This window comes from Strix aluco, chromosome 23 (genome assembly GCF_031877795.1).
Source record: "Strix aluco isolate bStrAlu1 chromosome 23, bStrAlu1.hap1, whole genome shotgun sequence".
Taxonomy (NCBI): Eukaryota; Metazoa; Chordata; class Aves; order Strigiformes; family Strigidae; genus Strix; species Strix aluco.
The window spans coordinates 1,358,578-1,372,220 of NC_133953.1; the positions used below are offsets into that span (position 1 = coordinate 1,358,578).

Sequence of the window (13,643 nt, forward strand, 5' to 3'; positions counted from 1 at the left end):
TGCTCCTCCAAGATGCAAATGAGATCTGGTTTGCAGGGAGAAGCAGCTACGAGTAATCAGTCAGGGTCTGAAGCAGGCTCTGGCGAAGGCAGAGCGATAACCAGCAGAAAGCTCCTCGTCTCAGCTGTGACCAAAATTCCCCGCGATGGGGAAACAAAGACCCGTCGCCCCACGCACGATGGGTCTGGGTGCTGCCAGCCCAGGGCGGGCCAGTTCAATCCGCCAGCTTCCCCAGGAGCCGATGGCTCGACTGCCGCGCGAGGGGCCGACGCCAAACCCTGACTTCCAGCAGAACAAGGGGACTGTCCGTTCTTCCAGGCAGCCGCGAGCCCGTCTGGCCGTGCCTGGGGAGCCCGCGGCCGTCAGGGCGAAGGGACCGCCCAGGGCAGCTGCCCACACCCCAGACAGCATTCACAGCCCGGCACACTCGGTGCCCAACGCCGAGCACCAGCACAGGGACAGCTCGGCCATGGCAATTTATAGTTACAAAGCTGCTTTCGGTGGAAAGACCCAGAACAGGCAACGGAGGCTCTGGAAAGGAATATTAAACACTGCAGAAATAAAAGGTATTGCTCAAGAGAAAACATAACAAGGCTGAAACCCAGCATGGTGCAGCCTTCAGATGAAATGGAGATGAGCTGCGAATGAATTGCTCCCTCTTAGGGGAATTTCTGGCTTTTTAAGGAGGGAGGGGACACCTGGCCACACCAAACAGCTGGGGTTGGTGGGTGTCCGGGCAGGGTGGGACATGGTCCAGGGCCACTCGCCGGCACCAGAGTGGCAGCGTGCAGGACCCTCCATCTAATTGCACCGCAGGCTACGGCACCCACAGGGCCCCTGCCGTCACCAGGAGAGCCGCGCCAACACGCAGCACCCCGTGCCCTGCCAGGAGAGCCCCACTCAGCACCCATCACCTCCCGGGGAGGGTCCCCACACACACAAATGGCTTTTGGCAGAGGCAAGCTCCAGGGACAGGCGGGTGCCAGGCTGGTGGGGCAGAAAACAGGAGGACAGGGGTCCAGGCAGAGGCTGGAGCCCTGGGAGCGCAGCCAGCCGGAGGGACCCTCCGCCTCTCCCCTCAGCCGCACACGGAGTCCTGCCGTACCTGGCCTTTTCACACATGCCATTTCTTGGTGCCACGTGGCTGTACGGGAATCTCAGTTTCCAGTTAAAAATAACCCCGGTTTCTAGTCCTCAAAGGTGCAGAAAAATGTGACCTCTAAAAATTCAGAAACTGAAAGGCAAAGCAAATGAGTCCCAAATTTGTCTACGCTATAAACGTCAATTTCTTTTTGAAAGAAATGAATGTTTTTGATGAATGTTTTCTTGAATGCCTGCTTTTGGCAGTGCTGCCATCTGTGAAAAATCTCTGCCACGCTTGCTATTAAGATTTCATTTCCAAGAAGAGTTCATAGCCGCTTTAATAAATGGTTAAAAGATTGTCAGGAGTCCAAAGGGCCAGCAGCTTGTTTACCACAAGTGGCTTCTGTCACCAAGTAAAGCACCTTTGACTGATAAGCTTACAGCCCGCCAGACCACATGCAGCTTCCTCTGCAACCCTCTAACAAGCAACATTTTCAGAAGCACTTTAGCGATGTCGGGCACTTAGGAACCTAATCCCTATCAACTCTGAATGAGATTTATGTTCCTGAATGGCCAGCTCGCTTGTGAAAGAGGTCCCTGGGTCATTTAGAGCCTCGCAGAGATTTCACCCAACGCCCCCGAGTCATTTATTAGCCTTTTAATACCATTCATCAACTAAAAGCCCAAGCTCTCGCCCCAGTGAGCCCCCAGCCAAGCGCCCAGCAGCAGCAGCCACCCCTGGGGCCAGGCGCTACCCAAAGCCTTCGGAAGGGGCTGAGGAGGCGGCCGGCAGCAGGCTGTGCCCCCCGGCCCGGCCCTGGCGAGGCGCAGAGCCCCTGCAGACAGCCCTGGGCTGGGGGGGAGCGGACGGCTGCTGTCGCTGCGCAGCCCGGGGCCTCGTCGCGCGTCCGTGGCGCGGCATAAGTGGCAAAGGCTCGCGCTCCGAGGAGCCTCCTCCAGCGTGCCAGCACCAAGGCTTCGTGGCTTAGGAAATGGAGTCCTGAAATGGCTGGTGTATTTGTAGATCTTGTGCGTGACTAAATCAAGAGGAACAATAAGATCTTTTTCCAGATTCGGCAAACATCAGTATAATAAAAAAAATTAATTATATGCTTGAACACATGCACCAGAGCAATGCCCTGTATTTTCTCCTAATTGTTCTCCAAGCCTTACAGAGCCACATTTAAATAAAAATGAAGCAGTTATTTAAACCGCAATTAAAGATGGAGCAATTTATTTTTAAACTAGAACTATCGTCAGCAGAGCAGGAGAGGAGGAAGGGGAGCCGTGCAGGGACCGCACCCAGCGCCGTGCAGGGCAGATGCCAATGTCCACCGAGCCATGCGGCCGGTGCTCCGCGAAGGCAGCGTTAGCACCCGCTGCACCCAGCACCCGCCGCACACTTCCACGGCTCCCCAGGGGGTGCAGGCTGCAGCACTCTCCCTGCCCGATCCTGGCAGCTGCTCCTCGCTGGCGCCAGGCGCATCCGCAGCGGTGCCGGAGCGCTCTGAGCAGCCCTCACCCTGACCCTGCACCCCGGCGCAGTTACAAGAAGGAAGAGGGTTTTGGTAGTAAGCCCCAGCGCAGGCTTCGCCCTCGCTCCGCCAGCTGAGATCGGCTCCTCCCCAGCCAACGTGCAGTCTTGGGCGCGTCTCGGAGCGCGCCAGGGCCAGGCACTGCGGATGCGTTTCAGGGAGGCATCTGCACCGCCGCACTCATTTTCTTCTAACCAGGTGCCTGCCACCACAACCCTCAGGTCTTCACCCAAAAGCCAGCCCTGCCAGCCCCCGGGAGGTTCACCCCGGGCCCCCAGCCCTCCCTGCCCAGCGAGGTGACCATGAGGCAGCGTCCCACGCCAGGAGCAGGGAGCATCCTCTACAGAAAAAGGCTGCCGCTGCGCTGCCGGGAGGGGGCTGGGGAGGGAGGAAGAGAAGCAACCACAACAAAAACCCACCCTCTCTTTTCATAAGACAGCAGAATTTATCAGCCTGCAGCCCTTCACATCTGTCTCCTCATACAAAATGAAAGAGGCTTTGAAAAACAGAGGAGATGAAATAAAGCCGTCTGTGTTCGGAAGCTGGCATCTCTGCCACTGTCACTGTCACCATGGCAGGAATAATGACCGTGATTGTTTCTGCATCTGTGGATGCATGCGGGTGCGCGGGGAGGAGGGGGGAGGAAGACGCCCGCCCGCACCACCACCACGGCCACACGCCCCGAGCCTGCTCCTGCCCGCGCGAGCCTCGCCGGTGGACACCTCAGCGGTGACGGCACGAAGCGGTGGCCGCCTCGGCTCCGCTACACGCAGCGCTGGCTCCTCTCCCTCCGCAGCCCGGCATGAGGCCCCAGGGGCAGGCGGCTCAAGCTCATAAAAACATGCAGTTTGCAAAGAAGTTTTGACCTGTACAAATTTTCACATCACTGGGCTTTGCTGTAGCGAGTACTGCCATGCCACCCTGGTAGGCACAGCTCCCTGGGGAGACCTCGGGGGAGCAGGACTGGAGCCAGTCCTCCCTTCACTCCATTAGGTGACAATTCAAAAGCAGATATAAAAGGAAAAAGATTCGGCAGGGTGGAGAACCTGAACAAGCCAGCAAACAGCTGGTGAAGCCAACCCTCTCCCTCCAAACCCATTTCTCAGAGCTGGCTTGGGCATTTCCAAAGGGGTTTTGGTGCTTTTTAAGCCCCTCGAACTGGCAGCAGCGCTGCAGAGCGCTCCAGGCAGAGGGCTGGCTCCCGAGGTGGCTCCCGAGGTGGCTCCCGAGGTGGCTCCCGAGGTGGCTCCCGAGGTGGCTCCCGAGGCAAGGTGGCCTGTGGCTGAGCACGGGCTGCAGCCCTGCACAGAGCTCCCCCCCGCCGTCCATTGCAGCCCCCCAAGCCCCGGCCGGGCTGCAGCCCCCACGCCATCCCGCCTGGCACCCGGAGCGAGGATCCCAGCGTAAGCTTGAGCTGCCCCGGTGCCTTACAGAAACTCACGCCCCAGAGGAGTTCAGCTCTCCTTCTGCAGGAAGGCCTTTAAAATGCACAAAAGCATTACAATTTAGCAAACGCCTCTAACAGGGAGACGAGACCACAGCCCTCGTGATTCAGCAAGGACCCGTACCCTCTAAGCTCAGGCACGCCGGCAGGGAGGAGCAGCAGTGGGCTCAGCAAGGTGCAGAAGCCACGTGTAGCACCAGATTTCATTATACAGCGCAGCTCCGCCGCCAGCCGGGCCCCGTGACCTTTTCCGAGGGCCAGCTCTCAGCAGAGGAGCCTCTCGCAAGGATACGCAGCGCATGGTCCCAGGGTCACCCACCTCCTCCAGGCAACCCAGCCACCGCGTAAGGCTGAGAACAAGCGTCACCACGGAGGTTAATCAGCCCCGGCTGCACCACTGAACCTCCCCTGCCTGAGTCGCTCCCCTTCCCCACATGCCACCGGAGGGCTGCTCCCGAGGACCTTCCCCTTGCTCCTAACTTCCTTCATTTTCCAGCAAAATCCCAATTTGCAATTCAGAGTGTAAGTGGAACAATCTACCCCAGCGCACAGAGTCACCCAGGGACTCCACGCAGCACATCCCGCTGGCTGCCACCAGCAGACCCTTCCTCCGTGCAACTCCTGCTGATCTTCCCCCTCCTGCTCTCTGCACTTCCAGTAACTTTTTTCACATCAATCATCTCAATCCTCATGCCAGGGTCATCGCTGACGCTTTGTGCCTGGTGGGTTTTGTGGCTGTTGTCCCCAAAGAGGCACCCTCCTCCTCGGGCAGCTCCCCTGCAAAGGAGCAAGCGGAGCTCGCAGCGGCCGCTCAGCACCCGTCGCGCTCACATGTTCCCCTCCTCGGCCAGGCTGGTCTGGTGCCGAGCTCAGGAATTACTGCAGGGATGCGGCGAGGCCTCCTGGCACTCACCAACCCCTCTCCCCCGCCGCAGGGAGCCCGACGTGGACCCTCGGGCAGATACGGGGCCAGCGGCACAACATGGGAGACAAATCTCGCTGGGTTGGGGTTAGGCACCCAGCAGAGATTTACAGCCCGCCCGCCTCCTGCGGCCGCTCCAAACCCTCGGCCATCCGTCGCACCCTCTGCACACCATTCGTCCCTTCCCTGTGGCACAACTGCTCCTCGGGGTGGCTGGAGATTTACGCTTATAGGTACACAAAGAGACGGCAGCTTCGAGAACGGCTGCTCCTCGGTCCTTCCTGCCTTGGAGCTCGTCATGCTGTTTGGCTCGTGCTCTTTCAGCCCGCAGGACTCGGAGCGGGGGCAAGGGCATCAGGTGGGACCGGGATGCCAAGCGCCAGATCAACAGCACCTTTCCTTCTCCTCCACCCTGCGGAGGAAGCAGTCAAAGGCTTCCTCGCTCCGATCTCAGCCGAAGCATTCCTCCCCTGCAGCAGCTGCCGCAGCCCAGCCACGGCAGCAAGTGGCTTCGGGCCGGGGTGGCCCAGGCTCCGTTTCCAGCAATTCCCCACGTGAGATCTGCTGCACGGGCGACAAGGTCGGGAGCCTGCGGGATCGGGCCCCTCGCACCAGGGGAACGGGGCCAAGGCTGCACCCGGGAACGGGGCCTCTGGAAATCCACAGCTGCCCGACCGCTCATCGCAAGCCCTCAGCTGTGCGGGACCCCCGGGATCCGCGGGCCTCAGCCCCCGAAGGGCTGTCCCAGCCGCGCAAGGGCCGTGGCCAGGCCCCAGGAGCACGTGGTGACCCATGGGCCAGAGCTGCTGGAGCTCAGCTAGCCACTGCCTAGCCCACGCTGCGTCCCAGGCGCTGCTCCACGGGGCACCTGTGGCAACCGGGCCCTCACGCCGCGCCGTTCACAGGCATTTTATTTACTTGTTGTAGTCCCTTCTGCTGGTGCGTGTGCGAGATTGTCTCCAACGTGACTCTGCATTATCAGGGCTATAATGAGTCCTTGTTAAAGTGGATTTGATGGAATAATTACATTCCAAAAAAACCTGCAGGAAAGCTCTCTCCCCTCTTAAAGGGCAGGATCATCAAACGTTCTCGCCACATTATTTGCAGTCACACCTTCTGCTGCATCTGCTCCTTTTAAAATCTCTAACTCCAATCTGATCTGAATATATAAATCTGAATTATCACAGCAAAAGGAGATGTGCTCACACCTTTTTTTATCTGTTGCCATGGCGATTAGATAAAATTCACGCCAAGTCTCTGGGGAAGGATGAAATGATTTCAGACAGAATCTCACCCCACTTGGTGAGAATAACGCCTGGAGCTACTTCCCTCTGTAACAGGTCTGGGCACATGTCGCAGCCAGAGAGGGTGGCAAGGGGTGGGGGAGAAGCCAGGACACCTTTAGAGATCTCGGGATTGACAGGGGAAAAGGTTTTGCAGCACCCCTAGACAGGGTAGGGTAGGACAACGCTCGCTTAGATCACGTCAGGCTGCTCCACACTGCGAGTCAACCCGTCCCAGGCAGAAGCTACAAAATTTAACTGAAAAGGCCAATTCTTTGCCAGGCTTTTGCCCAGCGGCCACAGCATTCACGGCAAAGCTGTCTGCGCAGATCGCTCCGTGCACGTGCCGGGGGGGAGCGGGGCAACGGGCGGCAGCAGCCTGGGCCCTCTCCTCTCCCGGGCAAGCGGCGGCCACCAGCCCCGCGCTCGGCCCTGTGCCCGGCATGCTCCAAGCCACCGGCCGCTTGCTCCCAGGCACCTCAAACCAGCCGGGGTTACTCCACATTCAGGCAAAACCAAATAAAAACACTAACAGCCGGTCACAATCCTCAGTAACTTATCTCCTGTACCCAAACCACGTCAGTGGAAACAAACACGCAAACAAGGACTGCCTTTCGCCTCGCCGTGTTTATTCTGTCCCAGCTTCCAGCTTTCCTCCAGTACCAGGAGATTGATGTCCCTCAGAACGAGCCCATTGAGATGAGGACAATGCTGAATTATCCAGGTCCTGGCTCTTCGGCCCCTTGGATCGTCCCTCCGCGCCCCCCGGCACGCAGCAGCCCGGCGAGGGGGGGAACGCTGCACCCATAAATCCTCGCCGGGTGTTTAATTGCCAGTGGCCTCATGCTGCGTCCCTAGACTCGCCACGTCTGGAGATGGATTGCAGCAGAATTTGTGTACGGTTGCACTTCTAATATTTTAGAGAAAAACGTAACGGGTGGCAGATGTTGCAAGGTACAGCAGAGGAGAGCATACATCTTCAGGGTGAACGGCCACATTTAACCACAAGAAAGCTGCTGCAGTTTCATTTCCCACACCACTGAACAGTTGCTGAGATGAGTTTAAGAATCCCGTAAACAGTCTTGGGCACTGCAGAGGATGGGACAGAAAGGGCTGCTCAGGTCAAATTAAGCTCATTTCCGAACCACTGCAAACAGATTAGCTTAGATATTTTTGAAACTCCTAAAAGGCTACTGTTCAATCAAGAACATACACTAAAACATATCTAAACTTCACGGGATTTCTTTTTTTTTTTTCAGTACCATCCTTCTGGCAAGCTTTACGTTTTGCTTTCCAAAGAAAGGTCTTTGTGGCTATCCAATGACTAGCTAAGCACACCCAAGTATCTGCAGCCCTCGGAGGATGTGTACTAGGGTTGCCGAGAAAAGCAGCACCCTTAGAAATGTCTGTACCTTGAGAAGCGCTCTATTTAGATTTTTTCCAACACAATCTATCAAGTCCACGACACTGAAGCATCAAATACCAGCTTGGCTCTGGGCTTGCCGGTCCAGGAACACTTACTGCCTCCCAAGCACTGCTCTTCTGTGCGGCCCTCGCGAGCCGCAGGCTACCGACAGGCTGGGCTGGATGGGATGACAAACGCTGTCAGCTTCCCCTTGCGGCGCACGCGACGCCGTTACCCCACGAGGACACCGCTTTTGCTCTCTAGGAACCATGGAGAGCCACCCCGGCACACCTGAGTGACACCCACGTCCCAGCGAGCACTGAACCTCCCGAGGCAGGTCCCGCCGTGCTCTCTGGGCGCACCAGCGCAGATGGGCACTGATGGCCGAAGGACAGGAGCCCAGCGACACCAGGCAACCATCCTCAGGGCCGTCCTTGCCACCCGTTGTGGCACAACGGGCACGGCCTGGGCAGGCGACTTGTTTGTGCCAAGAAAGGCAAACGCGGGCACGTTCACATCCCGGAGCCAGCTGAGGAACGGCCTGGGTGTAAGCGTACAGGCGCACGTGTGCTCGCGGGGTGACAAAAGCCAAGTAGGGCTCAAACAAACACACTGCAACAGCAGAGGAGGGGCTGATGGTTGCTCAAAAGTCCACTCTCTCCAGTGTCTCAAGCAGCTCCCCACATCACGAGTGGCTTTTGCGAATCGCGGCTGGACACACGCTCCAAGAGGGCCCACAGACGCGGGGTCCACGCTAGCACGAGTGCCACGTGCCCAGTCGTGTGGGGCCTGTGGCTGCTGACACCAAGTCACAGCCGCGCGACGCCACGAATTTCCGTGTCTGCGCCGCAACAGCCAGACCACGGCGACCAAAGCGGCTTCAGCCACACACGCAACAGAGTTCCTCCATGACAAATCAAAGCCATGCATGTGCCTGCGAGAGTCTTCACGTTACCCAGCCTGGTGATAGTGCTTTAAAAATAAAAAAGCAGCTGTTTACCACGTTGAGTTCTTAAACTGGTTTGTAGCAGGAGTTTCTCCCTCTTTCCTTATGGAAAAGGGAGGGAGGTCTGTAAAACATTCTGCTCAGCTGCAGTCCTCCCATCCTCCTCCCATCACTCCCCCCCAAGTACATATCAAGATTCATCAATAGCAACAGAGTTTGAAATCACAGCCTGGGTGTGAAGTGCAATCTCATCCGCAAACCCTGATTCTGTAAGCGCTGCTGCTCTACTCCCAGGAAGCACCAGCCTACATTAGGTGCCGGAGTCCTGCGAGTGGTGCTGCGTGTTTGCGACAAGGCTGAGAACGAAAGGCAAGATTGATTTTGATGTGAGCACCAGCAAAGCAAATGGGTTTTTGAAAACCCTATAATTTCTCTGCAACCCTTGACTTCACTAAACACACATTTTTAGACTACAGCACAGTTAGGTAGGCATTAAACAAAAATGAGCTGCACTAATGAGGATTTATGTGCGGGACAACCTTCCATAAAGAATTTACCTTTGATTCCAGGGTAAGTTACGGTGTTGCCCAGTTAACCAAATAACGCAGCTCGCCACCCAAAGCCCCTCCTGCAGCAGGGCCGTGCAGACCCAGAGCACCCCCTGCAAGCGCAGGGGGATCCCTCCCAACACAGCCCCAGCAGCTGCTCCCAAAGCACACGCTTACTGACACCGGCCCCACCACAGTCCTTCGCCCACCAGCAAAGAGGAGCAGCAAGGCTCGTCTGAAAAGAGACGTCGGAAAGGGGCAGCGGCAGAGGGGGGAGCCCCTTAATCCCAATTAAGAGGACAAAGGACCCGAGAAAGCTGACAAAAGGGCCACCCAGCCCAGGTACGGAGCCAGAGGCCTGAGCTCAGGAGAACAGCAGCCCCAGGGGAAACGCCCGCTCCCCCCACTTCCGAGCTACAAAATATTTTGGTTTGGTGGGGGAGAAACCCAGGGACGCTAAGGAAATCAGACATTTACTGTGAAAATAGTGACTTAAAAGGAGTTTTCTGACACAGAGAGGTCTGGATGGAGACTTCTCCTTCTCCCGCACATTAGGACTGTCCATCCCCAGCTGCACCAAGACTTGCTGGGAAGGTGCGTGGTCTTCCACAGGAAGCACCAGAGAAAAGTTTCAGGAAAAGCAGCGAGTCTGGCACACCGAAGTGAGGAGAGACCGCCACATTACACAGCCAGCCGTAAATACAGCTTGGCTGTACTTCTGAGAGCGCTGCGGTATTTCCACACACCTTTTCTTTTGGTAGGCTGCCTGGAGGAGAGCCGTGCAGCGCTGTGGCTGCGCAACCGCTTGATCTTGCGATGCAGAAAGCACTTCTGCAGGTGAAGGGAGCTATTAGGCCTCAGCACCACACTTCAGCTCTTCTCAGCCTTCATGCCGTTCACTCTGAACAGCAGGGCCCCCCTCTCCTTGCCTCTCCTCGTCTTCTCTGCTCAGAATTAGGACAGAAGCAGAGGTCAAGAAAAAAACATGGGTTTGGTAACAGCAAAGCCAGTTTTAGCTCTAACACAAGAGCAATAAAAAAAATAAGCTTCAGGCACATACTATATTTGTAATCCAACGGCAAAACATGTTTGCTTGTGTTGACTCTGCACTGTAACACAATTTATATGTTCTGTCTTTAGGGTAATTATTGCTTTAGAATGTTAAAATCGTTCCACTCTAATTAAATCATCATATTAAAAAATCCACTGCCACAGCAAACTTGAGAACAAGTCTGGTTAAGACCACGCAAGTGCACGGGTGCTCGGTTGACAAACTTGCTGCCGAGCCAACCCACCACGCTCTGCGGCCCAGGAGCGCGGGCACCGCTCTGCTCCGTCCTGCAGAACCCCGAGCGGCCGGAGCAGCCACCGCCCTCCCAGGACGCGCTGCCCGAGCGGCACGGCGCCGAGGAGCGACCACCGCCGCGCCTCGTGCTGCTGGACCGCGCTGGGCCCCGCTCACCGAACCGCCCAGGGCTGTGGCGGGCAGAGCGGCACATGCCACCGCCCCAGGAGATGGTGCCACCAACGCCTCAGGCCCGGCCGCCTACAGAAACCGGCCCTGCGCTCGCTCCTTGACGTGGCTGGTTCCCGGAGCTCAGCAGAGACGGGCTGGCGAGGCTGCAGCACCAGTTTGCACCCTACCAAGGGGTGCTGTGCCTCTTCCAAGCACTGCTGCCCACAGGTGAGCCCCCCCAAACACACTTTTAAACAGACACCTTGGACCACCTGGAGGTTTCTCACCTACTAAAACACAAGGGACATTTCCGCAATGTCCCAAAGCGCCCTGGAGTGCCGGAAGCTCCTCACAGGGGCTCCTACTCAAGGAGGCTGTTTGTAAGCAAGAACTTCCCTTTCCCGGCAAAAGGCTCAATGCAGCCTTATCGCTCTGAACACCCGTCTGGGGAAGACCACGTTCCCGAGGTGAAGAGTTTCATGTCATATTTCATCCCAAGACTACCAGAAAGGGGTCAGTGCTGGGGGAGAGGCTCCACAGACGCAGGTCCTGACCAGGGGAAGGCAGTTGGCTCCCGGCCCCAGCACTGCAGACCGTGACGGGCTCTGCGCCAGCCAGGGCACAGCCTCGGTCGGGAGGGCTGCCTGTGCTCCCCGGTCACTCGTTCAGCCCAGCTCCCCTCTGCCTGCCTCCGAGCCCACGGGCTGTACTCAGACAGCATATTACCCGCGCTCAGGAGGCACGGGCCACCGGCAAGAGCCACCACAGCCCTCAGGAGAAGCTGTCACCCCCCTCCAGGTGAAGCACTTTGCTCCTTAAACTCCTTAAGGAAGAAACATCCCTGCAGGAGGGATTAGAGGAAATCGCCTCCCATTCCCAGTCAGCGGGTGCCCCGGTCCATGCCCTGCTCCTGGTGGCACCTGCTCTCCTGCGCCTGCTCCCCACGGCGCTGCCGGTGCAGCAACACCAAGCCCTGGAGGAGCATCGGGACTTGCTGACCTGTGAGCAAATATCAAGCGCAGAGCATTCACTTTGGGCAAAATCCTTTAATTCTCTCTGGATCCCCCTGGGGAAAGCACTATTGATTGCTTGACTACTAGCTCACACATGCTGTGCCAGGCAGCCAGCGCTGCCATCAATACCGGCTCCGAGGAGGGAGCCAAAAGGTCACCCCGGTACGCGGGGACACGGGGTGGCCCCACGCTGTGCCCAGCACTTGCCCACAGCCCCCGGCGCCGCTTCAAAGCCTGCAACGAGCCGGGCAGGGGCCGGAGCCCGCAGCACCGGTGTGGCTCAGCGAGTGCTTTCCCCGGTTCCTCTGTCCCCCCACCACGGAGGTACCTGGAGGCCATGTCCCACCACTGCTTCGGCCACCTCCCCTCCCTGCTCCCCAGGGGACCAGCTGGGGGAAGACCCTGGTTTCAGAGGCTCTCTGCTCCCATGGGGAGCCAGGGGGCTCTGCATCTGCCAAAAAGTCACGGGGTTAAACACCCATTGCTGCAAAGTCCCTGCATAGAGTCGGGCGCTGCTCTCCTTCCCGCAGGCCCCTTCCCCACAGATCAAAGTCAGCGCTGAGCGGGACGCGTCCCGGGCCACGAGGTGAGCACGTGGGACAGGGAGGCCAAGCAGCTTCCAGGTGCCAGCACGGGGAAGAGGCGCACGATGCCGTTTTTAACGAGTTCCTTTCCCTGTGGCTGTAACAGTTGTGAAAACTCACAAGAGAAGCTGGAATATTGCACATCATCCTGACATGAAAACCAGCTCTGAGTGCAGGAGCCGGGACACAGACAGCACGGGAAGGCTCTTCTCCTGCTGTCCAAGCCCGGCTGCCAGGTTCCCAAAGCGAGCTGGCTCATGGGCAGGCGGGAGAAGCCAGGCCGGGACACGCACGCTGCCACGCTTACACCAACCACCCGCGAGCCCAGAGACACACAAAGCACCAGCCACAGCACCAAGGAGACCCTGGACGCAGCACATCTGCTCACGCCACCGGCATTTCCCAGTATGAAGCCACAAGGTGCTCATCAGTAAAAGCCTTTGCTTGGGCAGCACAGGCACGGACAACAGGCCAAAACAAAGACCCTCCACAACCGTGAGTTTCACACATGGCAAAGCAGGTCAGATTTTCCAAGAGGAAAGTGGCTCCTCTCTTACCTGGGATGATAGAAACGGTGTCTTTCTCCCAGGACACAACACTAACATATTCCTGCACTGAAGAGGGGATGAGGCACTTGAAAACAGCCACGTTTCCACGCATCGACCTTTGGTCCTCCACCCGAACGGTGTATGGTTCCCTGAAAACTGTGGAGAAAAGCAGATGGTTGGTAGCATGACAGTGCTGGAGGAAAACACACTTCCTTTTGCTTTAATCCCACGTTTCCCAAACAAACCAACCCACCCAGCAACAAACTGCTTCCATCCAAAACACTTGGCCCACCCTCCTGGGTCGGGAGCAGCTCTCCTTCCCTCGGCGTGCAGAGGGAATGTCTGGCCCAGCTCCTGCTGCTGGGACCCCGCAGTGGTCCCCAGTGTCCCCCAAGCTTGCCACCAAGGCAAGCTGCTGGCTTTGCAGTCACTAAAGCTGCCGAGGCAACGGTTTGCAGCACCCAGATTTCAGTACAGGGTCCAAGGGCATTCCGGAGCTGCAACGTTCAACCTCCCGCCTGGGAGGTATCATTTCACACAGGAGGCATGCTGAAGATGCAGCCATGAGGCACCTGGCAGACACAGGTCGGGCCCCAAAGCCTGGCACCCTCCTAAACCCACTAGAGGAATATTTAGGGAAGCAGATTCCCATTTCCCAAGCCATGCCCTGTTCCTCAGGGAGATGCACATCCCTTTGACAGCTCCATGCTGCTCCCTGCACTGGTGACAAGGACCTCCCCAGTGCCACAACCCTCCAGCAGCACTCGCCGGGCAAGGTGGATCCACCCCAGCCTCCTCAGACAGACAGAAAGGTGTCACCGTGCCCAGTAACTCACGCAGACACCATAAACTCCTACAGCCGAAGGATAAAACGCG

At 57.6% G+C, this 13,643-nt stretch overlaps 1 protein-coding gene across 7 annotated transcripts in view; it reads right to left on the minus strand.

Annotated features, from left to right (window-relative positions):
* The window catches only part of DSCAML1 (DS cell adhesion molecule like 1), a 104,355-nt gene that overhangs the window by 79,867 nt on the left and 10,845 nt on the right, over window positions 1-13,643 (minus strand). For all 7 annotated transcript variants that reach the window (XR_012626230.1, XR_012626229.1, XR_012626231.1 and 4 more), the window contains exon 3: window positions 12,777-12,923. Coding sequence is in view for 4 of the 7 variants with exons in the window: in XM_074848890.1 (XP_074704991.1) it covers window positions 12,777-12,923 (147 nt within the window). In the remaining 3 variants the exon portion in view is untranslated. The remainder of the gene's footprint in view (window positions 1-12,776; window positions 12,924-13,643) is intronic.